This window comes from Juglans microcarpa x Juglans regia, chromosome 5S, assembly GCF_004785595.1.
Source record: "Juglans microcarpa x Juglans regia isolate MS1-56 chromosome 5S, Jm3101_v1.0, whole genome shotgun sequence".
NCBI classification, from domain to species: Eukaryota; Viridiplantae; Streptophyta; class Magnoliopsida; order Fagales; family Juglandaceae; genus Juglans; species Juglans microcarpa x Juglans regia.
Window position 1 is genome coordinate 1,542,889 of NC_054603.1, and position 26,617 is coordinate 1,569,505.

A 26,617-nucleotide genomic window follows, 5' to 3' on the forward strand; every position below is an offset into this window, starting at 1 on the left:
TGCTTCGTCAAAATTGGCTAGTTTTTGCTTATGACTACCGCAAGACTACATCTTTGCAAGTTATGAACGAACATTCAAACTTGTACCAAGTGTTTCAGGTAGCGACAAAGGCATTCAAATAGGGGGTGACAATATGTAAGGCGATCTGTTAATTCAATAAGAACACGACACCTTAAAAGTGGGTTAGAATTTAGTCTTAATGGGTTGGGATCAAAACGGATTGACCCGTTAATATACGATTGCTTAACGGTTTACCCGTTTTGACTCGTTATAACCCTTTATGACCCGTTAAAAAAGTTTAAGTTACAATTATACATTTATATCTAAAAATAAAATTGTTGGGATTTTAATTTTGATATTTTTATTGTTTAAATTATAATTTTCGACTTGAAGTTAGTGTTATTTATATATATATATTTTGATTTTAACATTTATATAAAATTATGTTAAACTTAACTAGGTCAAATAGATTAGTTTCGGGTCTGTTCAACCTATTTATATAAATAGGTTGAAATAGGTTGACATGACACGACCTGTTATTTTAATGAGTTGTGTTAGAGTTTGAGATTTTGACACAATAAACTTAACGGGTCGGATTAGGATTGATCTACATAGTATAATTTATATGTCTTAACACGACACGAACACGATTTGTTAATACGACTTGATACCCTACATTCAAACCAGCCTACCCCAGGCGTATTAAAGGGTGTAGCTTCTCAAAATCATTATAACTCTTGATGCGATATGTATGCACATAACAGTTACAAATCTGAAACCAATGAAAAGAACAAAGGAAGAGAGAGAAGAAAACCCATGACTCAGTCACTCTGCACTTTATAGTGTTTTATTAATGCAGCTTTCTTAGTTGGGGAAAAAAAAGTTAGAACCTTAATTTACTGCCTCCAAAATGAGAAGCTGGATTCGCAATTGGCAATCTCACTCAACTTTAATTAGAATAATTAAAACTGATTTGGATTGAAAGATGAGAGTTGAAATCTTATTATTATTTACTATTATTTATAAATTTTATTATTATTCATAAATTATCTCACTTATTTCATCATATTTCTCAACAGAAGAGGAACCTTAAATTTGTTATTTATGTACTTGAAAGAGGGGTTTTGGTTTGGGTGGACTCTTCCAAGAGAAAACATAAATAGCCGTTAGAGATAAAAGACATTCGGCACCTGCATGACATTCGGCACCCAACAACTTCCTCTCCCTCCCGATTTGACTTCTACAGATCTCTCTCTCTCTCTCTCTCTCTCTCTCAAAACCGGCAGACCTCGTTTGACCAGTCCCCCACCCTCCTTTCCTCCTGCAAGTTATTAAAGCCCTCTGTTTTCGATACTTGCTTATTATCACATGATCTGTAAAGCGATAATATCATAAACTTCATTCAATTTTCTGTCTTTTAAATTACAAGCGAAACGATCCGACAAGATGAACAATCTCTTCTCCGGATCCTTCTCTCACTTCCGAAGCGACGAAACAGCCTCGCCGGCTCACCACGTCATCGAGATGTCCACTTCGCCTTCCACCGGTGTTAACCTGGACAAGTTCTTCGAGGACGTCGAGTCCGTCAAGGACGAGCTCAAGGAGCTCGACCGCCTCAACCAGACACTCCGCAGCTCCCACGAGCATAGCCAGACCCTTCATAACGCCAAGGCCGTCAAGGACCTCCGATCCCGCATGGACGCCGATGTCTCTCTCGCCCTCAAGAAGGCCAAGCTCATCAAGGTCAAGCTCGAGGCCTCGACCGCTCCAACGCTGCCAACCTCAGCCTCCCCGGCTGCGGACCCGGTTCCTCCTCCGAACGGACCAGGACCTCCGTGGTGAACGGCCTCAGGAAGAAGCTCAAGGACTCTATGGAGAGCTTCAACACTTTGAGGCAGCAAATCTCCTCCGAGTACAGGGAGACCGTACAACGGAGATACTTCACCGTCACCGGTCAAAAACCAGACGACAAAACCGTTGACCTTCTCATCTCTACAGGTTGAGCTTATTGTCGTAATATAAAATAAATAATAAAATATATATCTTGTTTTAAATTTTTAAAATAAATAATAATTACACGTAATATTAGAATCGAGATTTTAAATTGGAATCTTACTCTACATTCTATTTGAATTAAATTTTTTACTCGTTAAGTTCATTTATTAAAAATAAATTTAATCATATATAAAAAAAAAAATATAAAATAAATAATAAAAACTAACTCATGAATTTAAACTTTTATAAAGAGTAGTAATTACACACTTTCACGATCTTAACGTCTTCCATCTTTCTCTGATATATATATATATATTTTTTTTTAAATAAGTATTTTGTACTTATAATTCTTGTCATGATAGTTTGGTGAAATTCTTTGATTAATAGGAATGATTCGGGAGAAAAATCAGAACTTTTTTCTTTGTTGTTTACAAGTTAAATCCTGATCTTCGTATATAAATTAGCGAAATTCGAGAGAAATAACACAAGGATAAATCCATACAGGTGAGAGTGAGACATTCTTGCAAAAAGCGATTCAAGAGCAAGGGAGAGGAAGAGTTTTGGACACAATACATGAGATACAAGAGAGGCATGATGCTGTGAGGGAGATGGAGAAGAATCTCAAGGAGCTGCACCAGGTGTTCTTGGACATGGCGGTGTTGGTCCAGGCACAAGGTGAGCAATTGGACAACATCGAGAGTCATGTGGCCAGAGCCAATTCGTTCGTGAGGGGCGGAACCCAAGAGTTGCAGACTGCCAGGAAGCACCAGAAGAACACCCGAAAATGGACCTGTTTTGCCATTATACTTTTGCTGTTGATTGTCTTGTTTGTGGTGCTCTTTACGGTCAAGCCATGGAAAAAATAACACTTGCAGCGTAGGGACTCGGAAGAATCGCCTTGCGAATGTCTATACGGCTCTGCTGCTGCTGTTGCTGCTGCTGTAGCTCATCATTTTATATATTCAAACCCAAATTAAGTAGGAAAAATAAATTGAAAAGCTTTTGAAAGTTGTAGGTTCCCTCTCCTCTATTTTTGTGTTCAAGCGTTTGAAGAGATTCGAATTAGTCAGCATGAGCTACTTCGTGTTCAAGCATTTGAAGTCGCATGTTTGTACCTGAAGCTGTATTTATCATGCATCAGGACCAAAGCTGTCCTAAAGCTCATGTAACAACATGGAGAACATCAACAATTAACAACAAATAAACATTGAACAAAGAATTTGACATAAAGACATAGAATAATCTAAAATTTAACGAGGAAGGGGTGCCCTTGCTTGACCTTCTCAGTGACACTGCATTCTTGATCCGTACATGATCCGAACAATAGTAAAACACTGTAGTTCCGCACATAATCCCTGACCATTGTAATACAATTTGCTGAGGTTGTTTTAATCATTGTGGAAGGCATTTCACATACATTTTGAACTTAATTGTATCAATACCGTTCTGGGGGATGAATTGAGAAAAAAATAAATCCGTTTCAATCTCTCTTACGTGAGATAATGATACATTTTTCCCAATAAACATACTCTTTCGTACTGTTGTCATGTAAGTTCCTCTGTTTCAATGATAGAGAAGCTGCATTCACACCAACTTACAGATTCCATTACCTACAAGAGAAATAACAGAAGTGGGCTGCAGAAAGTTCGGAAGCCGAAGACTAAGAACCAAGGGCTAGGAGCAGTGTTAGGTGGGCCAACCTAAAGCCCATATATATTTTCAACGAACTGTTGGGCTTTCGACCCAGAAAACAAAAAAGTGATTTTTTTTTTTTTAAAATCTGTTACTCTTTCATGCCGAGCTAGCCATGGCGACAGTGCGCATGATAGGCAAGCAACTCCTCTCTCTCTCTCTCTCTCTCTCTCTCTCTCCCTCTCTTCAAATTGCTGTACTATAATGGCTCTCTAACTACGCCTCAACTAACCATTGCCTGTTCTCTCTGATTTGTGATTTTACTTTGTCTCACTCTAATTAAAAAGCAGACATAGCCGTCAACTTCACAGGTCAGTCAGGCATTTCATCAGACACTACTCGTCCTGTTTTTCCAAATTTCTGGCTTTCTTTAGAAAATTCCATTTCTTTGTTTTTATCCAACTCAATTCTGAATGCCACACAACATTTCGCAATACAGATGGCATGTTCAAAGGGATCTACAATGGCAAGCAATGCCACCTACCGGATATAGCTGCGGTTTTGAGTAGGGCTTGGAGTGCCGGCGTGGACCGAGTCATCGTAAGTCTTATGAGATACTCTTTTTTCAATTGTTTAATAAACGGTTTCGCTTTAATTTGTCGGTAATTTGGTTGGTATGAATTTTTAAGAGCCGAAATGTGTTAAAAGACCCGACCATCCAAAAGTCCTAGGACTCTTGATACTAATTTCATTAAATTTTTAACTATTAGGATTATAACATTCCACCACGCTTCCGAATCGATGTTCACAGCAGCCCACTCTATCAATACTGACCCGGTGGTAGCGTTTTTCCTTTTGGTAGCTTCACTCATCTATCAATATTCAATGACTTAACATTATGCCCGTACATCCAATGCATTTTAATCCAGCCTATAGGTCGCCCCCTCCGTTACTTGAACTCGTGACTTAGTCTCTTTTCTGATACCAATTGTTAAAGATCCAACCGTTAATCCAAAAGTCCTAGAACTGTTGGATACTAATTTGGTTAAACTTTTAACTATCAGGATCATAACAAAATGATATAATTTTTGACTTCTTAGATTGTTTAACTTCAGTTTGCTTCAATAATCGTGGTTCCAAAGAATTATTAAGAACCAAGTGATTGAATTTTGACTTTTTACATTAATGTAGTCCAGTTGAGGAAAAATTGGAATGTAAACTTTGGGTTTCATTTTTTCTTTTTCTTTTCTTTTCTCGATTATTTTTTCCCTGTTTGTGAATGCAGAAAATTAGATAAGAAATTAGAGAGTTATGTATTGCAGTAGAGTATAACACCATTGGATGTATTGTAGTGTTCAATTTGGTTGATTTGGCTGTGTCATAGCTATGTGATTCTGAATAGGGTTGTGGCGCAGGTAACTGGTGGGTCACTCGAAGAATCAAAAGAAGCTCTTGCAATCGCCGAAACAGATGGTTTGTTGAACATATGCCTCAAATTCTCTTGTCCTTGATTATGGACAATCTGTATATGTCTTCTGCCGTTGGGTTTTCACCACTTTGATAGTTCATTTTTTCCCCACAGGGAGGCTCTTCTGTACAGTCGGTGTGCACCCAACTAGATGCAAGGTTGCTTCTTGTTCCTTAAAGTCATGTCTTCATCAATTATTTTTCTTAGGCCTATTGATTGTGAATTTAATAGTGTAGCTTGTTTGTAAGGTGTTTGTGATTATGAGTATCCTGTGCTTTTTTCAGGAGTTTGAAGAGAGTGGAGATCCTGAAAAACATTTTCAGGCTCTTTTGACATTGGCGAAAGAGGGAATTGAGAAGGGAAAGGTAAGAAAGTATGTATATTTAGACGTGAAATGATTGATCTCGTTTGCTGTCTCAGCGTCTGCTTTATGAAGCACTTTGTTGAACATGTTTTGTCGATATATGGATATAAGAGTGCAAATTTGATTTGATTGCAGCTTATTTAGATGTGAAATGGCATCTAAAATGGTTGCAGATCTATGTAGAATTTGAAAGTTTAGGTTTTAGTTTTTAAGAATTCCAACATGGTAAAGCACAATTTTTTCTTAGCCTGATACCATTAGGTAGATGAACATTCTGGCCACATCTCTTAGGTTCAAAGTATTAGTCATTAAGTTGTGCTCTAATACCATACATAAGGTGGTTGCAATTGGTGAATGTGGATTGGACTACGACAGGCTTCACTTTTGCCCAGCAGAGATTCAAAAGAAGTAAGTGGTAGCACTGAGTAAATTAATTATTTTCAATATATTCCTTTTCTGTGTTTGTTTTTTTTTTTTTCACCCCTCCTATCGTAATTTCATTCAAATGATTTGGTACTTTGCATAATTTGGCTACTTCGTGGAAGCTAGGTATTTTGAGAAGCAGTTTGAATTGTCATATACAACAAAGCTGCCCATGTTTCTTCATATGCGTGCAGCTGCTGAAGATTTCTGTGAAATTGTTGAGAGAAATAAGGACAGGTGCAATTTCTAAACCACATTTATGTGCCTAATTGAAATTTTCTGGTTTAAGGTTTTTGTGAGTTTTAGCTTGTTATACTATTCCTTTTCCACCATTATAACTGTAGAAACTTCCAAGTTTTTGCTGTCGGATTTTGTGTGATGGCATTTTTCCATGCTGGAGTGGATACTTGATCGTGTTTTCTTCTGCTTGTTTCACAGGTTCAGTGCTGGAGTTGTCCATTCATTTACTGATAGTGCAGAAGATCGTGATAAGCTTCTTACATTCAATAATCTTTATATAGGTGAAAGTTTATATGTTACTAGTTCTATGAAATCTACTTCCTTTTAAACATTCTACTGAACAAAATTTTGTAACATTCAATATAAAAATCTTTTTTTTTTGGATAAGTTCCAATATAAAAATCTCAGTTCAAATTATGTAGTTGATCGACCATCTACAGGCTTTATCTTCTCTAGAGATCATGCTAACTGCTAGTTTGGTATGTGAAATGAATACAGCAATGAAAAGAAGTGTTGGCATTTGTTTTGGCTGCATTTTCATTAGAGCAAATTGTCAAACTTTTAGGAATAGCTATTTCCCTTGGATGAGGATTAGCCATTCCCATTCGAAGGGATTGTGTTAGCTATGCCTTGATGCCGTGGATAGCTCTTAAGACTTTATACCACCCCCCCCCCCCCCCCCCCCCCCCCCCCCCCCCCCCCCCCCCCCCCCCCCCCCCCCCCAAAAAAAAAGAAAAAGAAAAACTGATACTTGACATGAACTTGTCTTTAGCGTTTTGCTAGTGAGAGGATATCCTTTTTCTGAACCGATCTTTTAGTGTGTTGCTTACACAATTGATGGAGATCAAATTTGCTTTTTATGCCTCGGGGGTGGTCCATGTCATGACTATTACACATTTTTTGGATCTAAACAGGAGTAAATGGTTGCTCTATGAAGACGAAAGATAATCTTGATGTAGTGAAGGGCATTCCTGTGGAGAAGATGATGATTGAGACAGATTCTCCATATTGTGAAATCAAGAACACTCATGCTGGGATTAGTTTTGTGAAATCCATCTGGCCCTCGAAGAAAAAAGAGAAGTATGATCAGGAGTGCATTGTTAAAGGCCGCAATGAACCTTGTCTAGTTCGGTCAGTATTTTTTTTTTCTACTGCTGTATTATAACTTTTTTAATGTTGTTCCTTTCAGATGAAGATGTAATACATCTGATCGAAAATCTCAATGGACAGATGTCATTTAGGGATAGTAAATGATATTAAAGAAAAGAAGAAAAGGGGGTTACTGATGAACATTAATGCTTCGTTCCTGTAGGGAAAGAAGAAATGAAAAATGATGAATAGTAAGTTCAACTAATGCAAATGTATCCAGATGTTTCCCCAATTTTTTTTAAAACTCTCAATACCCACAATAGGTGAATATCCTCTATTACATGGGATGATGAAATAGGGTAATGTGTGCATTCCACCCATTCAGAGCTACTTAGTGTAGCACGTGAACTATATCTGGCTGTACATCTCTGTTTATTGCAGTATAAAGATTGCCATCCAGAGATGATCACCCTTGAGATACAACATGACTATATTCTTCTATGGTGCATATCTGAATGTCTTTTTTAAGACAATCTTGCTCTTGGGACTTGGGAAATTCTTATGTTCTGCTACTATTTTTTATTTGTTTGATCTTCTAGAACGTGAGACTTGGACAAGCAATTTTAACTTGGAAAGTGTCAACTATGATAATTTTTTAACGGCTATTAAGTCCGCCTGTTTACATCTTTCTCTGGTTTTAGATTATGCTCTTAAATTTTTACTTGTTTCTTGAGACAATATGGCCATATTTTGTAGGCAAGTTCTGGAGGTGGTGGCTGGTTGCAAAGGTGTCTGTGATATAGATCAGCTGAGCAGGACCTTGTACCACAACACATGCAGGTAATTTTGTTGATATAGATCTTGGATGTAGAATGATTGGACTGCTTACTGTTTAGAAATGATGCCATCTTTGCTGGAAATATTTGTTGTATCATTGGACAATAATTTTCTGTGCTGCGAATGTCATTTGTCTCCATCATAACTGAAGTAACTAATGTTAAGAGTAAGCCTAGCATGATATTTCTATATGCCACCATGGAGGTTTATTTCGTTCACCATCACAGACATTCACTGTTTTGCTTTATGAGATTATCTTGCTGTGCAGGGTTTTCTTTCCTCATGACTTGGATTCTGCAGCAGATGCGCTCCTTGCTGGTGGTCATGACTCTGATGAACCAACTTCTTAGGAGACTTTGCTATAGCCATAAATCTTCTCGAGAAAGACTGTTTGGTTCCTACATTCCTCCACTTTGCTGACAAAGCATTCCGCATAAGAAAAAAAAAAAAAAAAAAATCTTGGATAGGGAGCCCCCATGAGAGTTACATCTACATATGTATTTGATTGCCAACTATCCCGAGTTTCGGAAATGGAGTTTTCAATCTTTCCAGGGTCTAACTAATTGTTCCTGGTAACCAGACATCTGTGCTGGACCCAAGTTTTCATGTTGTTATCTCCACCAGTGTACGTCATACTGCAACTGTGACATGGTGGTTGTTCCTGTGGATGAAGAATCTGACTAGGAACCTGAGTTTTCGAACTATTTATCGTGTATCTGATGTGTACCATGGAAGACGGAACACCCAAATGCGGATTCGAGATAAAGAGTGTATTCAAAATACAGACTTGACCATATATGGAGATTCATGCAATAAAAAATCCCCCTCCCCCTCAATCGGAGGAAATTAGTGCATCTAGGCTTCACGTGCATTGACATGGACTGAGGAGTATAATAAAATCCCAATCTGGCTCGAGTATGGCCCAAATCTGCCACATCTTGTTGGAGAAAAATAATGATATTCATGCTACATTTTTTATAGAGAAATGCTAAGCGTATGTTTGGAATTGAGGTAAGAAATATAACCTATAGTTTTAGGATTTATAGTTTATAACTTAAGTAATAAATTCTACTATTAAAAAATTATTTACTAATTGATAACTATATGTTTAAGAGAAATGATAGTTGCAGTCGTGAGTGTGCACGTGCCGTGCAATCACTTTGAAAAAAATGAATATATACAAGATCCATATGAAAAAAAAAATTTAATTTTTTAGTAGTGAATTTCACTCTTTTTCAAAGCGATAGTACAGCGCTTGCCCACTCCATTACTGTATGTAGCATTACTCATTTGAATTTTTAAAAATTAAGACTATATCCTTAAAAATTTGAAAGTTGTAATTATTTGAAAATTGTATGGGTATTTTCGTTCATTGATAGTCTTTTTAAAATTTAAATTACATTCTGCATTATCCGGAAAATGACGTTTGAGGAAATGATGATTTTCCCCAATCGTACTTTTTAACTTATTTGAGATTAAAAGTGTTTTAATATATAACATCCAAACAATCTAATTGTTTTCATTAGAGTTTTTAAGACTATTTAAGCACTTTTTAAGATTCATACCGCAACCCCAAACAAACCCTAAGTGTATTTAATAAAAACTTACTAAAAACTTAATTATCCACGTGTTAGCTATTGATATGCTAATGATTGTAAAATTTGAAATTCAAAATTTAAATTTGAAAAAAAAAAACTAATAAAATCAATCTTATAAGTAAAAGTATAAGTAAAGTTGTAAGTACATATAATATTACTCTTTTTTATAACTTTTTTTACAACTAACTAATATGATAGTATCATTCATAAAAATATTTTATTATTCTTCATTATAAACCCTTATTGTCCAGGTTGGAATGCTCTATCCTTGGCTATCCATCCGCACACCCCCGGAACTACAATAAAACTAAATTCTTGAGAAAACACGATATCGCAAGATCTATGATTTTGTTTATTATGAATCATGATCAATGAAACGTAGACGCTTACAGAGAGAGGTTTTCTCCTCTTGGAAAAGTCGTTAGCTAGCGATGTGAACGAGTTACCACCTGTTCAATCGCCAAAGGTTTGCAGCGAGATAATTTAGCACTTTTTTTCTTTATTTTGGTAAGCAATGAAGGTTATTACATCATTCCACGATTTCCCCTTTAAAATAAGGTACAACAGTTGTGAATAACTCAGGTACAATTTGGTGCCTTCATGGATCACGATGAGGTAGGAATGGTATTTAGCTGAGAGAGCTTCATATCTAAACGCTTATACCACACTCTCCTTCCCAGAGATAATCTTACTATTGATGCCATCCGCTTTTTCTTCTCCGGTCTTAATTCCCATATGCCAAAAAGGACTGCAAGGAGTGTTATAGAAGTAGACGGGCTGCACTCCTTTTGCAAAACTGGGGATACGTTCCAAAGTGTATCAAAGCCACCCCAATCAGCTGCTGATGCTAGAAAGTAATTCGTTGCCGTTAAGAATGTCATCTGCATCTCTATTCTCTGCCGGTGGAGAAGCAGAAGAAGATCTTTCTGCAGCTGAATTTAATCGTAGAGGCCGACCTTCAACCTCCTAATTGCATATTCACATATAAACACGTTATGGAACAGGATATCATAAGAAAGATTCAACTTTCAAGTATGTGAAACTCAATCACCAGGTTTTTATTACCACTCCATTCATGGCATTCAAAGCAGACTCTGCATCTTTGGCAGTTTCAAAAGAGACAAACCCAAAACCACGAGATCTTCCTGAGTTTCTCTCATAGATGACTTTCGCACTCAATATGCCTCGCTGATCTGCAAAAGCATCTCTAAGACCCTGGGAAGTAACGCCCCAACCAAGGTTTCCAGCATAGATCTTGTGAGGGCTTTCTGTAAAGTCCCTGGAGCTGTTCCTTACCTTCGGCCCCATCACTTCTCTTTCACCTCCTCTTGGCACTTCTGGGAAGTTCACCTTAACAGTCCGGCCTCCGACTTGCTGTCAACCACCATAACCATTTTTAAGTGGCAGAAACTAAGAGTCAAAACCACCAAAACTTGAAGCTACAGTGACATCAAAGCTTTGTTTGCTTTATGTATTAGGGTTGCCATCTTAAATTTAGATATCGATAAGGTATTTTGTAAGGAAACCTTTTTTTTAATAAACATAACCATCTAATTCAGGTTGCTTTAAGCAAATAGAGCTACAAAACTTACTCTATATGCTGTAGTCCATCAAGAACATAGTTAGATTGGGAATAGACTCAATATTGGAGCAAAAGCAGAACAAAACTATATATTGAACCAATAATTTAATGACAGAGATAGAACTTGTTCAACTCTGCACCCTTCCATTAGCAATGCATGGCAATGAGAAAGTAGTGACAAATTTTCCATGACCCCAATGCAAGAGCCAGTGGCAACACAGTAAGACTTGATACCAGAACATAATTACAACTCAATTTCATGGGAAAAATCATGATAGATTCAACAACTTAACACCCTTACTATAGAATCAAGTAATGCTTGCACGAAATGGTGCAGGCTATTATAGGGACCAAACCAGTTGGATGCTTATTTACTCAAGCAGTTGGGTGTTCATTCTGACCACGAAGATTGGACATGCCTAGGTTTTTGGGTTTGCAAACACCAAGGTGTCTTGAGAGTTACCAGGAGTGAGTGGTTTCAATAGCATAATGGTGTCCGTCTTTTAAAAAATATACAAGCATAAATACATATACATATATATTTATATATTAATAATGCTTGCAAGCGGCAAATAAAAATAGCAGAGTAGCTTCAACATAAAGCCATCAGATTTAACAGTTAAGCTAAAGAAAAATGTACATCAATTTAGGAACTTTATGAACGGATGTAAAAAAAATGTTACTTACAGAGCCATCAAACATCCGAATTGCTTCTTTAGCTTCCTCAACACTCCCCATGGAAACAAACGCAAAACCTCTGCTCCTATCGGTAATTCTGTCATAAACAACCTAACGGAAACAACACAACCACAAAAGACTCTACACTCACATTGAAGAAAATAATGATTGCAATATATTCGACATACAAGAATTGTAAGTGAAACGATAATTAAGGAACGGAAAATTACAAACCTCCACAGAAACCACACGGCCAGCCTCCTCAAAAACCTCGGTCAATTGCGCAGAAGTCATAGAATACGGCAAGTTACCCACATAGAGCCTCCCTTCTTCGCTAGACCCCAGTACATTTGGCTCACCCTCTTCCTCTTCCTCTGCCGCTTGATTTTCACTCGATTCTGCTTCTGGGTCTTCTTGTTCTGTGCTTTGGCTATCTTTTTCAGTCTCGAAACTGTCGAATGCGGTCGAAGCGAGGGGAAAGCGCGAAACAGAAATAAGACCGAAAGGAGAGAAATTGTGGAGGTGGCTCTTGAGGTTGAGAGGCTTTGTGGGTCTGGGCTTTGATGGTACGTGGGTAGGAATGGGGGTGAAAGAGGTGGGGAAGGAGAGATTGGACGGTTTGTTACGGCAGATTGAGGAGGAAGCTATGGTTGTTGCAGCCATGGAGATGGATGAGGCCGACATTTGGTCGAAACAGAAGGGTGAAACAAATCCGTCAAGATGGATAGGTGCATCTTCAAATAGATTTTATGAATCTTATCCATTAAACATTGACCGATCATTAGTAGTTGACCGATCATTCTATTCACAATTTATCTCAATTTATCTCACTATTATTTATTACTATTCAATAATTTTAACTCATAAATCTCACTACTATTCACAACCCATCTCACTATTATTCACAATCCATTTTCAAATCCAAACAATACCTTAGCTAAATACTTTTTAATAATACCAAATAACATACTCTCTAAATCTATCACTATTATATCAAAGAGAAAACCTTATAAACAGTCAGGCTGTTGAATACCCAATAAAAGCCCTCCAATTACAACCCACCACGTAGCTCTTCCATTTTAAATGCTGTGTACTTGTCTACAACTTAGCCTTCAATCCATTTCTCAATTCGGGACTAGCATTTCATCTCCCTCGAAGCCTCACTGAAGCCCTCCTCCTCCCTCTTCCACCTAAGCACACACTAGTTACTTTCTCCGGTGCGGAAGCCTCATCCTCTCCCTCGAAGCCAGTCACCTTCTCCGATGTGGAAGGCTCATCCTCTCTCTCTTCTTACGAAGGTCAGTTCGAAATCCTCTCCCTCGAAGCCTCATCAAAGCCTCATCCTCTCTGGTAAATGTCTGAAATCCTCTCCCTCGAAGCCTTATCTTCTTTTTCTCCCTTTCTTTTTGTTTGTTTGATTGGGAAGTGTCGCCGCGAATGATTCATAAAATGTAATGACTATGTTGTGTGAATTGGTTGTAAAGAGGAATATAGTGAGTGTAATGGCTACTGGAATGATGGAAGAATAAGAAGGCACAGAAGATGTTTGATGAAAGGCTAAGTAGAGCCACTGATACTAGCTACTGAGCCTGTTGTTGGTAGAAAATTTTGCTACTTTGCTATTGTCCAAACAAAATAAACTAGCTACTCTGAATCTATTGTTGGAATCCTTTATTAGCAACTAACTGAGTTTTGTTGCTGGAATACTTTATTAGAAACTAACTTGAATCAAAATAAAGATCTGAATAGCTTGTTGCCACTCGGTGGATCTTATGGCTTGTGAAAATGATGTTGGTTCAGTAAGGATAAGAATGTTGGTTCAGTAGTGAAAATGCGTTTAGTTTTGATGTTGGTTTTTTTACTGGCAGCAACCTTTATGGACGACGACTGCTACTGTGGTGGGCGACGGCTCGACTGTGGTGTAAGATTGTGATGGGTGACAAAAGAAGCAGAGGGAGAAAAGTTTCGACGGACTGGAGGCGCAACAAAGGAAAACCACATTGGGGGCGACAAAGCTTGGTGGTGTGACGACATCTAGCTGTGGCGGCGACGGAGCTGGTGCGGTGCGGCTATGATCTGCGTACTGTGCAGTGGTAAGGCAAGTTCGAAGATTTGTAAGCTTGAAGTTGATTTTGAAGATTAGTTGAGAACGTCTCTTTTCTAATTTGTGTAAGCTTGCCTATGTGTCATTCTGTGATTGTGGATTGTTATTATCAAAAGTTTAGCCCGACCGTTCCGAAGAGGAACTGAACAAAATAAAGATCTGAATAGCTTGTTGCCACTCGGTGGATCTTATGGCTTGTGAAAATGATGTTGGTTCAATAAGGACAAGAATGTTGGTTCAGTAGTGAAAATGCTTTTGGTTTTGATGTTGGTTTTTTTACTAGCAACAACCTCCATGGACGAAGATTGCTACTGTGGTGGGCGATGGCTCGACTGTGGTGTAAAGTTGTGATGGGTGACAAAAGAAGCAGAGGGAGAAAAGTTTCAACGGACAAGAGGTGCGACAAAGGAAAACCATAGTGGGGGCGACGAAGAGGAATGTATATCAAAATATTAATTTTAACATTTTCATTTATTTTAATTCTAATTGTAATTTAAATATTTATTCATTATTAAAAAAGTATATATTAATTTTCTAACGTTGATATTAGATTTTAAAAGAAAAAATTGGCATAAACTAATAATAATATTGTAGAACTAGAACTTGAAGCACTCCAGCAAGGTGATGCCACGTTATTGAAATGATGATTGATGGAGACTGGCCGCCTTCTGTGGTTGAGTTTGGGATTTGAGCATTTCGTGTTTTTAAGACGAAGAAGAATTTTCTAGAGTTATGAGCTCGTGTGAAACGAATAGCACACGAGAGAGAAAATGTTTTATGCCAAAATAATACTTGGCCATCAAGTTGGACTCAACATATTTGGCTAACGAAAATGATCAAAGTTAAAAGTATTGTAGTTTTGTTGAGTTCGCTGCAGTGAGTTTTTATACAATCTAGTTAAACTTTGACCAAAATATAATTTTGTTGAGTCCACTACTAATGCTCTAACTAATTATTTTTCTCTTTCCACCAGTAATAATGCTACTTAAGAGTTAAGATTGTCAACCACTAATGTCATATTTCATCACTTAAATAATTAAATTATGAAAAATGATATTTACAGTTGTGTAGTGTACAATTGTCATGTAATCTTTTTGAAAAAGTAAGTAAATACAGGATTTATATAAAAAGAATTAGGTTACATTCGAATGTTGAATTGAATTGAATTGAGATGATAAAATATTGTTAAAATATTATTTTTTAATATTATTATTATTTTAAAATTTGAAAAAATTTAATTGTTTATTATATTTTGTGTTAGAATTTAAAAAAGTTATAATGATGAGTTGAGATGAGTTTACGAAGCAAACAAAGTCTTAATTTTTTAATAATAAAATCTATTTTTTTTAAAATATTATGTGACGCTTTCACAATTGTACCTAATATTCCTCTTAAATTATATTATTCGATTCAAATAAAAATGCTAATTTTGTCATCCTTGACAATGGGTGTTTTATGGCAATCATTTGTATTAGTTAATTAGTTAAAACATATTTTATCCATATTTATGATTGAGAATAATTATATATTTTATTTTAGGTGTCCGTACGATTGGGATCAAGGTGATGTCAGAATTACATATGCAACCCTTTGAAATAACAGCACCGCATCAAATCCAGCAAGCCAAGTTCCATATTTTTATCAGGAGGGTGATAGGCTAACAATCTATTCATAATTTATAGGTAATTTTAAATATAATAATATTTTTTATTATATTTAAACACATTAAATCAAAAGTTAAAGTTAAAATCAAATTAAAAATAATATTATTTTATTACATAATTATATTCAAATTATTATTTGATAATAATTTTATCATTTTCCTTTTTCCCTAATCCTGGAATGCATGGTACTAAATCCCAGTTTCTAAAAAACTATTGTTTATGAACAAATAACTGACCATCCTTCTAATCATCCACTTACATTCTGTCAGGCACCAGTCAAAGCACATGACTTACTATGTCTCATTCAATATATTGTTTAGGCAATGGACACCTAGATATTTTTGTTCTTTACCTTTGATTGGTGAAAAAGAAAGATAATGCCTAAATGGGGCCAAATATAAGCTTTCTTTTTCTTTGGGGGTGTTTTTAAATACTAAATGAAAGCTAGGCTTAAAATAGATTTCTTTCCAACATATGAAGAATATGATTTGGGTTTGTTTTTTCCTATAGAAAAATCGATGTTTGACATCTATCTGGTGTACGGCATGATCTGGTACTCGGATAATTCAAGAAGTAAAAGGGTTGTCTCTTTGACCGAAGAGACAATCATGACTCATTTAGATAGCGAGAAGAAATAAGATATTTTAGTTGAATTAAATAAAATATTATTAAAATATATATTTTTTAAGATTTAAAAGAGTTGAATAATTTATTATATTTTACGTGAAAATTTGAGAAAGTTGTAATGATGAGTTAAGATGAATTAATAGTGTTTCTGTATTCAAACAGGACCTCACCATTCCTAGAAGTTGTGAATGAGAGAAAATCAGTTTTCTACTCATTATTTCAATTTAATGATGAGTCTCCTCTCTACTGTGTCCAGTGATCAATCACAACATAATTCTCCACACCCAATTAAGAAGCAGACCTTCAACCAATCAAAAGGGTAAAAGATGTCCTACTAATTAATTCTTTGCATCTTTAGATAGCGTTTCTCAAAACTACAGATCGAGAATAGCATAATGCATTATTGTGCTTCAAACAACACGAATACCATGTTCTTGACTAAAGCAAGGTGGCATAAGATAACAACACAATCACACAGTTCTACAATACATCAAACCAAAAGTCAGACATAGACGTACTAGATATTACACTTAAACATCACACTTCAATACCTATCCAGACTTTGATGCTCTGATTCAATTGGTGAAACAGACTTATTTATCACCTACTCCATTTAACCTACAATACATTTACATTAAGGATCTCTAACCACCTTAAGCCAGAAAGGCTGCAAGGAATGGTTGAAAGACAACCTCAATGCAGATGAGCCAAGGATGAGTTGCCATGATAACAACCACATGGGGGTCGGGACAATCCTCTCAACCAAAGCCTGTTGCAAGAACTAGTCATTGCAATAAAGCTTCTCCATCTGGTTGCAGCAAGGATGGAGATTGGTGCAATTAGCACCAACTCCACTTGATCCCTTGCTGTCAGACTTTGAGGTTGCAGCAGTTCGGTGCTGCAACCCACTTACTGGGCATAACAATGCCGCGTGCACCACTTATCATGTCCGACAGAGAGTGGACAGAAGGAATGAGATGATTGATTGTTAAGTGATCGAGATCTCTCCTAGAGAACATACAAGTCACCTCAGGCCCAGAAATATTTGAAACACTTCCGTTTGCACCCCTTGATGAGTTTAAGGCACCACCGCTATCAGACTGAAGGACTTCAGAACTCGGAGAACCAGTGGGTTGAGAAATTTGTCCATCGCCAGCTTTATTCACTTTAGTTCCACTCATTCCTTTGTTCGAATTCTTTGTGTTCAAAAAACGACCACCACATCCCCTTGGCCGGCGCATAGCATGGAGATGGCGTGATTCATGCATATATGGCTGTAAAACAAATACAGAAACTAAGAATTACAGCTTGAAGGTTTGTGCTTATCACATTCTATGCAAGGATGGATAAGCAAATTTGGCTCATTATGTACTAAATCCCGAAACTGGAAAAACTACCACTAACTGCAATTGAACTTTTATGAAAAAAGGCAATCACCAATCGGCATGCAAAGCAGGCATGGACTGGTGCCTTGAAAAATAGACTATTTCTGACGAACCTACTCTTTTAACTTTACATCGATCACATTATGGATGAGCAAATGTCTCATTAAGTACTAAATCCTGAAACTTGAAAAACTATCACTATACTGCAATTGAACTTTCTTGAAAAATGACAATCGACAATCGGAATGTAAAGTGGGCATGGACTAGCAGATTCAAAACTAGACTATTTCTGACCAATTTTACACTTTTAACCTTTGCATCAATCATTATAAGAGTGTTTCCTACAAATAGAAGTAAAAGAATGAGATCACCATCCAAGGTATCATACCTTACGAACTCTTGTCAACTTATTCTCCAGTACTGCCTTTGCACGTGACTGCCGGCGCCTGATAATCCCATGGTACTGCTTAGCATTAACATATATAGGTCCATCATCAGTTGACATGTTCAACGGCAGCATAACACGGCCCTAACATTTGCGAATGGATTGGGAAATGTGTCAGTAAATACTACTGTATTTGCAGTTGTAGCGGATTCATCAATGATGTATAGCATAAATTTTGAAGGTTCCATAATATATTATGATTGGTACTCATCAAGAAAAATATATTAATAGCCGAAGTCAGAAAACTTCCAAAGTAGTGTTGAAGTGTAATACATTGTTCAAACTGAAGAACTCTGCTGCAAATAATGTATTATGTATATATTTTATTTCCTACAGCATCCAGGTACACTGGGTACATGGGGGCTTACACTACCAAACGTAGTCGAATGAATACGTAAAGTCTCATAATAGGGCTATAAATTGCTTCTTCATCTTTCTTATTTAATTAGACTTTTTCCTGTTTCGCTTTCCAACGAAGTCAAGTACCAAACCCTTAATGCAACTTTCTGGCCATGGATAACATAATTTTTTTTGACAAATGGGATGCAGTGAGCACTGATCGGACACACACAGCTGTTGATAACACACAAAAAATGCGTTCATAACCAAATTAAAGAGATACTATTTCTCAGGCCACTCCTTTTAGTACCGAGCACAGACTTTTTTTTAAGAAAGGGAGGAGGTATCCCCTGATATTATTAATAACCCTCAGTTGTGGACTGAGCACAGACTAGAATTCTTCAAATAATCACAATTAAAATCAAGAAAAAAATTGATTCACAAGAATGGTTTAAGTGCAAGAACTCTAAATATGAATAATTGATTAGCCAGTAGAAATTAAGGGAGACAAACCGAAATCTGAGGTCCACAACTTGGGAAGACTCCATAACATTGGTCCACATAAGGATACTTTGCATAGATCTACAGTTTTTGTTCAAACAAAATTAGCAAACAATTAGCAATCGGAAACAAACAACTAACTTAGAAAATGAGATTATATAAGTGCCAAGGAAAAGTTTACCATATGCTGACCAAATCCTAGCTCAAAACGACCTTGATATTCCGGCAGACCTGATTGGAGAGAAATAGCTGCCTGAGGCTTTTCCCCATCCCCTGAATTTCTGCTACTATCTGTATGAGAAAATACTTGGCTGGTTAATCAGAGTCAATTTACAGAACCCAATATACAAAAGAATTACATATTATATGAAGTTAAACTTATGTTCATGTAACTGGGCATGAAAACTTTTCTGTAGTGCTTTCCATCACGATCAATAGTCAAAATGTGTCACCAACCAATAGTCTATTAAACCATGGAGACTTTGTTAGCATGTTGTTATTCGAGATAACATTCATTATCAATCACAAAAAAGCAGGCCTTCCTTTACAAAATATTAGAGAATCCATCAATAACTGAAGTAACAGGACAGATACTACTTTCCTTATATTAAAGAAGGTGGTTGGACACTGCAATCCCAAAACTTCCCTTCAATACTCATTTAAAATTCTCTTAAAAGGTCTTTTTTAGTAAGCAGTAGTTCTATTTTGGGAAGCAAGAACCATAATTCACTCATTTATATCTGTTTATTTAATTCCTGCTAATCACGAAAGGATCAACATTTTGATTGGACCACAAACTCTCTACAACAAAAGCTTTGCTACCTTATACCCAAACAAAGAATCAGTTTCCATGAGCAGCCTAAAGTGTGCAGTGCTAATATTCTTATTACTCTCTTTGATTCTAGTAGCTCTCAAGGTACAGCCATCTCGTTCCAGAAGGATATCATTTTCAATCTAGAATGTCAATCAATTAAGAGATGGCTATCTTAGTAATTGTAAGCAGTGACTACTATTCTTGGTGATAACAGTGATGCAGAAAATGATGATGAAGAATGCAACAGAATTATCTATTTTATAGTTGTCAGCTTCTATTATAATAGGAATAACAAACTTAATCTAAGAAACGTGATAGTAATACCAGGAAAGATGGTGAACTGAGTTATACTCCCTCGTGAGGCTTGTTCGGTACCCCGCCCAGCAGCTTTGTTGGCAATCAGTTGGTCTCCACCACTGGGGTGTTCCATGGACAAAGGCTTCAATTGGCCACATGATTCCCCATAAATCGATTGAGAAGCGAGGGTGCTCCACCAAGGCGCTGAAAGCTGCCCCATAGGATTGTGGACAATCCCTTCACGTTCTTTGAAATACATCGTCCGAGTAGCCATCTTGACTCTACGAATTGGTCCGAAGAAGGTTTCTGAATTCTGAGATTATCGGTATTCAGAATGAACAATCCAGTTCCTGCAATTCAAGTCGTAAACGAAATTCCCAGCTAGCCTTGTTAAATACAAGTTCAACATAATATGAAAATCATGAACATAAGCTTTATCCTAGACGCACACCAAAGATCTTCAACAAATCAGTAACACCATAATGCAAACCCCGTGACAATCCACATGAACATCAGCGAAGAGAGGACCAAAACGGCAGATTTTTTTTAATAAAAAGAAAAAACTGATGAAAAATTGTTGGAAATATCCCTATATCAATTCAAAGCCAGAAGAATATGATGATGATCAGTATTAAAGAAAAAAAGCCTCGAACTTTCCGCAAACATCGACCGAATTCAGGGAAAAAAACAAGGAAAAACGAAAACTTTCACAAAACCAGCTGATAAGAGAACAAAAATTAGATAGATAAACAAGAAAGAAAATAGAACCCAGAAAGCACACAAACGTCGCGTCATCACCGGCCACACGTCACAGTGAATGATAGAAGGGATGAGAAAGTGGAGGTACAAAGTTATGAGCCGGATATTCTGGTAAAGACCAGGAGACGGTATGATTTAGCTAGGAAATAAACTCATAGAGTACAAGACAAGAAAGAGAGCGCCGTCTCTACCTCACTCAGTAGAAAGCAGCAGCTTTGAATCACCCGCTCAAGCACAGAAACCCCATTTGGCAGGAGCCATGTCTGTACGATTTCAAGCGATCGAGACGAGAGAGAAAGATAGAGCGAGAGAGACGCGCACACAGAGACGGCCGATAAATGCGTACACCAGTGTAATAGAACAACACGCCCTCAGCCAATTAGCGTAAGCTTTCATGCAACTTCCTTTGTACCATCATGTGCCATACATATAAAATACATTTCTCCTCTCTCTCCGTCGCACAGGCGCACGCACAGGCACAGGCACTCCTGGCTTTTCTCTTAATCATTAAAATTTTCAATTCATCTTTCACTCTCTATCCGGTGGTCCCTCGTTGGAGCTCATTATTTCCATATTTTTTGGAATAGAGTACCGGCAGTGCGAATTCTCCTATAACCCGCCTGCAATCTCTGGACGTCGGCTTTCTAGATAACCCTTTATCTCGATCACTTTTTACTCCTCGACAAGAAATAAACACAGTATGCAATCTTTATTAAAAAAAGTTTATGAACAGTATATATATTTCAACAATAGATACTCGTACAATTACTGAAAGGGGCTTTTAACGAGACAGATTAAAAAAATTCTTAAAATATCTGTGTCACAATGTGATAGAGAAGATGAGCTGGTATGGAAAATCACAACAAATGATAATTTTTTTATGAGAAGTGCATACCACCTATATAAGCAATAACAACAAAATTAGAAGAGACAATCTTCTACAAAAGGAGATCAAAGGGAGTTATGGAAACAAATATAAAGATTGCAAACAAAGAATTCAGTAAGAGTATTCATTTGGCGTGCCATTACTAATGATTTACCAACAAAACAGAATTTACACAAAATAAATATTACAGCTGATCCATTATGTCCCATCTTTCAAAATGTATTTGAAACATCTGCTCATATCCTTTGGTTATGCCCATCCACACAAGATGTTTGGGGGTTAGAAAGCAGGAAAGTTCAAAAAGTTGCTTTTATTGATGCAAACTTTGGTTCTATTTTTCTTAGCTTGCTTCAGAGAACAGACCAAGAGGAAATCAATTTATTTGCAAAAATAACAAGGAAAATATGGTAGAGGAGAAACAAATGGATTTTTTAAGGCAATTTCCCTAGAAGCAATAACCAACAGAGGTAAGCAAGCATAACAGGATTTCAAACAGATACAAATACAACAAGAAAGTATGCACATGAGGATGCAACAACAAGCTAGCAGACAATGGATTGCACCACCATATACATGGCTCAAAGTTAATTGAGATGTTGCTATCAGGAAAGAAGATTACAAAATTGGAATTGAAGTGGTTATCCGAGACAATGAGGCTGAAATTTTAGCCACCTTAATGCAACCAATTCATTTCTGTTCACAACCAGATATTGCAGAAGCAAGGGGATTACTCACGGCTGCAAAACTGTGTAAGGAACTAAACTTGCAAGATTTTATTTTCGAAGTGGACTCAACTCAAGTTGTTAATGCTATGAGACAAGGCACAATACAAAATGGAATACTAAGCTGTTTGGTGGAGGACACTAAGACCACATTGCTAGATACAAACTGGAAAAATACAACATGTGAGAAGGGACGCTAACAAGGTGGCACATCAACTAGCTAAAAAAATTGTTTCATTAGTTCAAGAAACTTTTGATGTAAATTTTGTAGATACTAGCATCTTGCCTTTTGTAATGTCTGACAACCATAACTCTGGTTGAAGTTATGAAGTTATGTTCTTTTCAAATAAAAAAACACTAGATACTCATGTATATACAGTATATTCATATCTTTTACTTTATCTTTTCAGAATTATGTAAAATATTTAAAACAGAAAATTATGTAAAATCTTACCAACAATTTCAACACTATTTTTTTTTTTCAATCTTCTAAAGTACTATTAGATAGAAAAATGCTAAATAATCCCATCATTTTGACCATCATTTTGGCCGCTTGGATATTTTATTTTTATTATTTTTATTTTTAATTAATGGTTAAATAAGTGACTATTAATGAATTTACGTATTTTTTTAAATGTTTAAAGATGTTTGAAAAAAAAAATTGCAATTGCACTAGTAGTAACTTTGAAGGGCAAAATGATGGGGCTAAGTGGCATTGCTCTATCATCTATTCTTAGATATTTCATTCCCAAACATTACTAAAAAATAAAACGCTTTCAATTTCAAATTTTCATCTAATCATTATAACTTTTTGCTATTTGAATTTGGATTAAAAATTTTAGAATATGACGTTTTTTCATAATCTAGAACAAAATAAATTCAATAAACCAATGTAATCGTGTAAATTAATTAAAAATAAATTCAATTTTATAAAACTTGACTCAAATAACAAAAAAATGTCAATTTTTATAAAATTGTATTTATTTTTAATTAAATTACACGATTACGTTGGTTTATTGAATTTATTTTATTCTCGATTATGCAAGAATGTTATGCTATGAGATTTTTAATCTAGATTCAAGAGTAAAAAATAAAAAACATAGTTTAGTAAAACAGTAGTACTATAGGATGTGTAAATGTATCATTATCCAAAAAATAATATTATTTTTTCAAATTTCAAAATAACAATTATATTAAAAAATTATTAAAAATTATATTCAAATAATTTTTAACTTTATAATATTTGTATTCAATTTTTTTCTTTAATTTTACAACATTTAATAAAGTATTTTAACTCAAATAAATAGATATATTGAAATATTTTAAATATCCCAAACGATCCTAAGTAGGTGAATTAAGATTTATTATTTATTTATTGTTTTTTTATAATAGAAACTTCTTTCATTAATAAGAAACGATTACAACATAGAATCTGACCAAATAACTTGTGCAATACATTCAGAAAAAGAGCCCCACCAAGTTATCAAATCATCTATATTCCATACAAGTTTTGCCAATCCATGGGCTACACCATTGCCTAAACGGCTGTTGTGTTGAATAGAGCAACAAGGGAATCTCAACATTAGTTGCTTGATCTGTTGCACCAGATTGCCATGGAGGGATTTTGATGTGGTGTCGCTTTGCACTTCATTCACCATTAGTAAAGAGTCACTTTCTATCACCAAATGCGAGATTCCAAGGGGAAAACAAAACTGGAAGCCTCTCAAAATTGGTAGCATCTCTATTTCAATAGGGTCATTTACTTCGTTTTCCTTTTTACTAGCCGAGAAAATGATTTCAGCTTTTGTGTTTCTGGGAATAAGGCCCACTTCTACACTTCTTTGGTTTGCAAACACTACCCCATCCACATTTAGCTTCAGAATTGCAGGTTCGGGGGGCTCCCAACGGCAATCTTTTCTAGGTCCTTGAGAAGCAAGAGCCTGCAGGTGAGCCTTGTGGGAGGACAGAGCTGTTTCAGCTGCTTGTAACGCTGGTATGACTATGTCTTCATGGATCATCTGGTTCCGCCTATGCCACAAACCCCAAGCTATTAAGAACACCTTCTCCAATTCTCCATAGCTGCCTCTTTGCTGCACATACATAGCAAAATGAAACCAGCTAGTACTCATAGCCTCCATTGGTAGTTGAGGAAATCGAGAGGACCACACATCTCTAACAGTTGGACAACTTAAAAGTGCATGAGTGATATCTTCTTCAGCTTCCTTACACCATCTACAAGTAGGTTCTACTTGTACAAGTAGGTTCAGCAAGGTGGGTAAGCCATTTCTATATGCCCTTTAGCCAAATATCCTAACTCGGTTTGGCACATTCATTTTCTATAGTTTTTGCCAAAAAGTTCTTTGGATTTGCACATTTGAGCATTCTTCTCTATGTTCATTTGTCCCGAGTGAAGAGAAAAATCTAAAACCACTTTTTACAGTGTAATCCCCATTCTTTTCTTGCTCCCAGATTAAACGGTCAGGACAAGGGTCAGAACTTAGAAGAATCTTGAAAATTATTGCTGCTTGAGGAGCTGGAAAATGGCTTTGGATCTTTGTAACATCCCACCACTTGGTATCTCTGTCAATTAGAGAGTCGACAATAGCATTCTGGTGAATAACTTCAAAGCTGGCAGGTTGAGGAAAGAGCTTGTGCTGTGGCAGCCAGTAGTCAAACCACACATTGATGGATTTCCCATCATCGACTCTCCATCTATAACCTTTCATCAGGTTTTCTTTTGCCTCCCAAATTCTTCTCCAGATATAAGAGGGATTTGCTCCAAGTTTGGCTTCTTGAAACCTAATCTTTGGGAAGTATTTTGCTTTAAAAATCTGGTGTAGCAAAGATTATTGTTCAGTCATGATTCTCCAGTCCTGCTTCGCGATAAGGGTCATATTAAAAATCTATAAATTCTTGAAGCCCACCCCACTGTTCCCTTTGGTTTCACACATTTTCTTCCAGCTAATCCATCAGATTTTCTTCTCATTCTTCTATTGACCCCACCAAAAGCTGGCCATCATACTTTCAAGTTCGGAACAAAGAGTAGAAGGAAGCGTAAAACAGCTCATAGTGTAAGAGGGAATAGACAAAGCCACCACTTTTATCAAGATTTCCTTACCGCCTTGAGATAACACATTTTCCTTCCACCCTTGGAGTTTGGACCATACCTTGTGTTTTAGATTTGAAAAGGTCTTTTTTTTTTCCTCTACCTACCATAGGAGGGAGACCAAGGTACCTCTCATATTGTTGATGACGATTTACCCCTAAAAACTAAGGATCTCTTGTTATTGTTGATAGGGAACATTCTTGCTAAACACCATAGAAGTTTTGATCTTTGTTCACTTTTTGACATGAAGCCTTTTCATAAGTGTCCAGCAGAACTTGAATATGAACATTAGTGACTACATTAGCCTTACAAAACATAACACTATCATCCGCAAAAAAGAGATGGTTTAGTCTTGGAGCACCTCTACAAATACACAAACCTTTAATTTGCTTTGATCTCTTTGCTAAGATTTATTACTTTTGATCAAGTGAAAAGGGCAGTTAGTACAAGAGCACTAGCATTAACTCACATGAATTGTCACTGCCCAGTATTCAAAAGATCTGAGAAAAGTTTGGATCATAATTACAGAAGCCTAGAGCCATATAAGTTAGGAGGAGGATCAATTTTGCTGAGAATTAGATATTACTTTTGCTTGATCAACCGAATTAATAGTGTCCAGAAATAATCAATCCTGTCACTGCTGATTGCATGTTTTGATGGGTACTTCACCTAATTAATTTGAAGTACTACTAAACACCCCAAACGAACAGTAAACACAAAGGAGATTCTGTAACTTTCATCGATCTGTACTAGCTAGCAGAAGCATATAAAGTCAAGCATTAACCCCTTGGAATTTAGAAATTAATTAACTACATGAGTGCCTTGGTAATTGGTTCTAGAAAATTAGTTGGCTGAACAGATCTTGGGATATATGCATATTGCATATATGAGAAATAATAATTATAATTATGAGTGTGTAAATATTGTACAATCACTTTAAAAAAAATGAATAAATATAAGACTCACATAAAAAAATAATAATTTTTTAATAATAAAACCAAATCTTTTTTATAACTACTGAACGTCACTTGCGCACTCTACCATTATATATAATATTATTTT

General features: G+C 36.3%; 4 protein-coding genes across 4 annotated transcripts; 2 read left to right on the forward strand and 2 right to left on the reverse strand.

Moving 5' to 3' along the window:
• The first annotated feature begins 1,188 nt into the window (after positions 1-1,188).
• LOC121268114 (syntaxin-121-like) lies at positions 1,189-3,101 on the forward strand. The gene is given in 3 exon segments (XM_041172241.1): positions 1,189-1,753; positions 1,756-1,998; positions 2,500-3,101. Coding segments are annotated over 3 exon segments (912 nt in total). The 5' UTR covers positions 1,189-1,446; the 3' UTR covers positions 2,862-3,101.
• Positions 3,102-3,724: 623 nt separating this feature from the next.
• Positions 3,725-8,618, forward strand: LOC121268113 (putative deoxyribonuclease TATDN1). The gene is made up of 12 exons (XM_041172240.1): positions 3,725-3,824; positions 3,978-3,998; positions 4,127-4,227; positions 5,043-5,100; positions 5,210-5,253; positions 5,380-5,460; positions 5,797-5,867; positions 6,009-6,119; positions 6,321-6,403; positions 7,037-7,253; positions 7,968-8,051; positions 8,317-8,618. Exons 1-12 carry the CDS (start codon positions 3,803-3,805, stop codon positions 8,396-8,398), a joined length of 975 nt encoding a protein of 324 aa, XP_041028174.1. The 5' UTR covers positions 3,725-3,802; the 3' UTR covers positions 8,399-8,618.
• Positions 8,619-10,121: 1,503 nt separating this feature from the next.
• Positions 10,122-12,639, reverse strand: LOC121268445 (33 kDa ribonucleoprotein, chloroplastic). The gene is made up of 4 exons (XM_041172730.1): positions 12,141-12,639; positions 11,916-12,017; positions 10,712-11,020; positions 10,122-10,612 (listed from the first exon to the last, which is right to left on the reverse strand). Exons 1-4 carry the CDS (start codon positions 12,588-12,590, stop codon positions 10,481-10,483), a joined length of 993 nt encoding a protein of 330 aa, XP_041028664.1. The 5' UTR covers positions 12,591-12,639; the 3' UTR covers positions 10,122-10,480.
• Positions 12,640-16,682: 4,043 nt separating this feature from the next.
• LOC121268497 (nuclear transcription factor Y subunit A-10-like) lies at positions 16,683-21,514 on the reverse strand. Its single transcript, XM_041172808.1, has 7 exons — positions 21,033-21,514; positions 20,799-20,801; positions 20,110-20,432; positions 19,153-19,262; positions 18,984-19,052; positions 18,075-18,215; positions 16,683-17,575 (listed from the first exon to the last, which is right to left on the reverse strand). Exons 3-7 carry the CDS (start codon positions 20,354-20,356, stop codon positions 17,171-17,173), a joined length of 972 nt encoding a protein of 323 aa, XP_041028742.1. The 5' UTR covers positions 20,357-20,432; positions 20,799-20,801; positions 21,033-21,514; the 3' UTR covers positions 16,683-17,170.
• Positions 21,515-26,617: the final 5,103 nt, after the last annotated feature.

Bases quoted from the DNA above. Each gene is read 5' to 3' on its own strand.
- LOC121268497 (XM_041172808.1), bottom strand. From the start codon at position 20,356: ATGGCTACTCGGACGATGTATTTCAAAGAACGTGAAGGGATTGTCCAC. The intron at 18,216-18,983 runs GTTTGTCTCCCT...CGCAAATGTTAG, and splicing joins GTTGTGGACCTCAGATTTCG to GGCCGTGTTATGCTGCCGTT. The intron at 17,576-18,074 runs GTATGATACCTT...TTTGTTTTACAG, and splicing joins AGTTGACAAGAGTTCGTAAG to CCATATATGCATGAATCACG.
- LOC121268113 (XM_041172240.1), top strand. From the start codon at position 3,803: ATGGCGACAGTGCGCATGATAG. The intron at 5,461-5,796 runs GTAAGAAAGTAT...ACCATACATAAG, and splicing joins AGGGAATTGAGAAGGGAAAG to GTGGTTGCAATTGGTGAATG. The intron at 6,120-6,320 runs GTGCAATTTCTA...CTTGTTTCACAG, and splicing joins GTTGAGAGAAATAAGGACAG to GTTCAGTGCTGGAGTTGTCC.
- LOC121268445 (XM_041172730.1), bottom strand. From the start codon at position 12,590: ATGTCGGCCTCATCCATCTCCATGGCTGCAACAACCATAGCTTCCTCC. The intron at 11,021-11,915 runs GTAAGTAACATT...GGTGGTTGACAG, and splicing joins TTCGGATGTTTGATGGCTCT to CAAGTCGGAGGCCGGACTGT. The intron at 10,613-10,711 runs GTAATAAAAACC...ATATGCAATTAG, and splicing joins TGAATGCCATGAATGGAGTG to GAGGTTGAAGGTCGGCCTCT.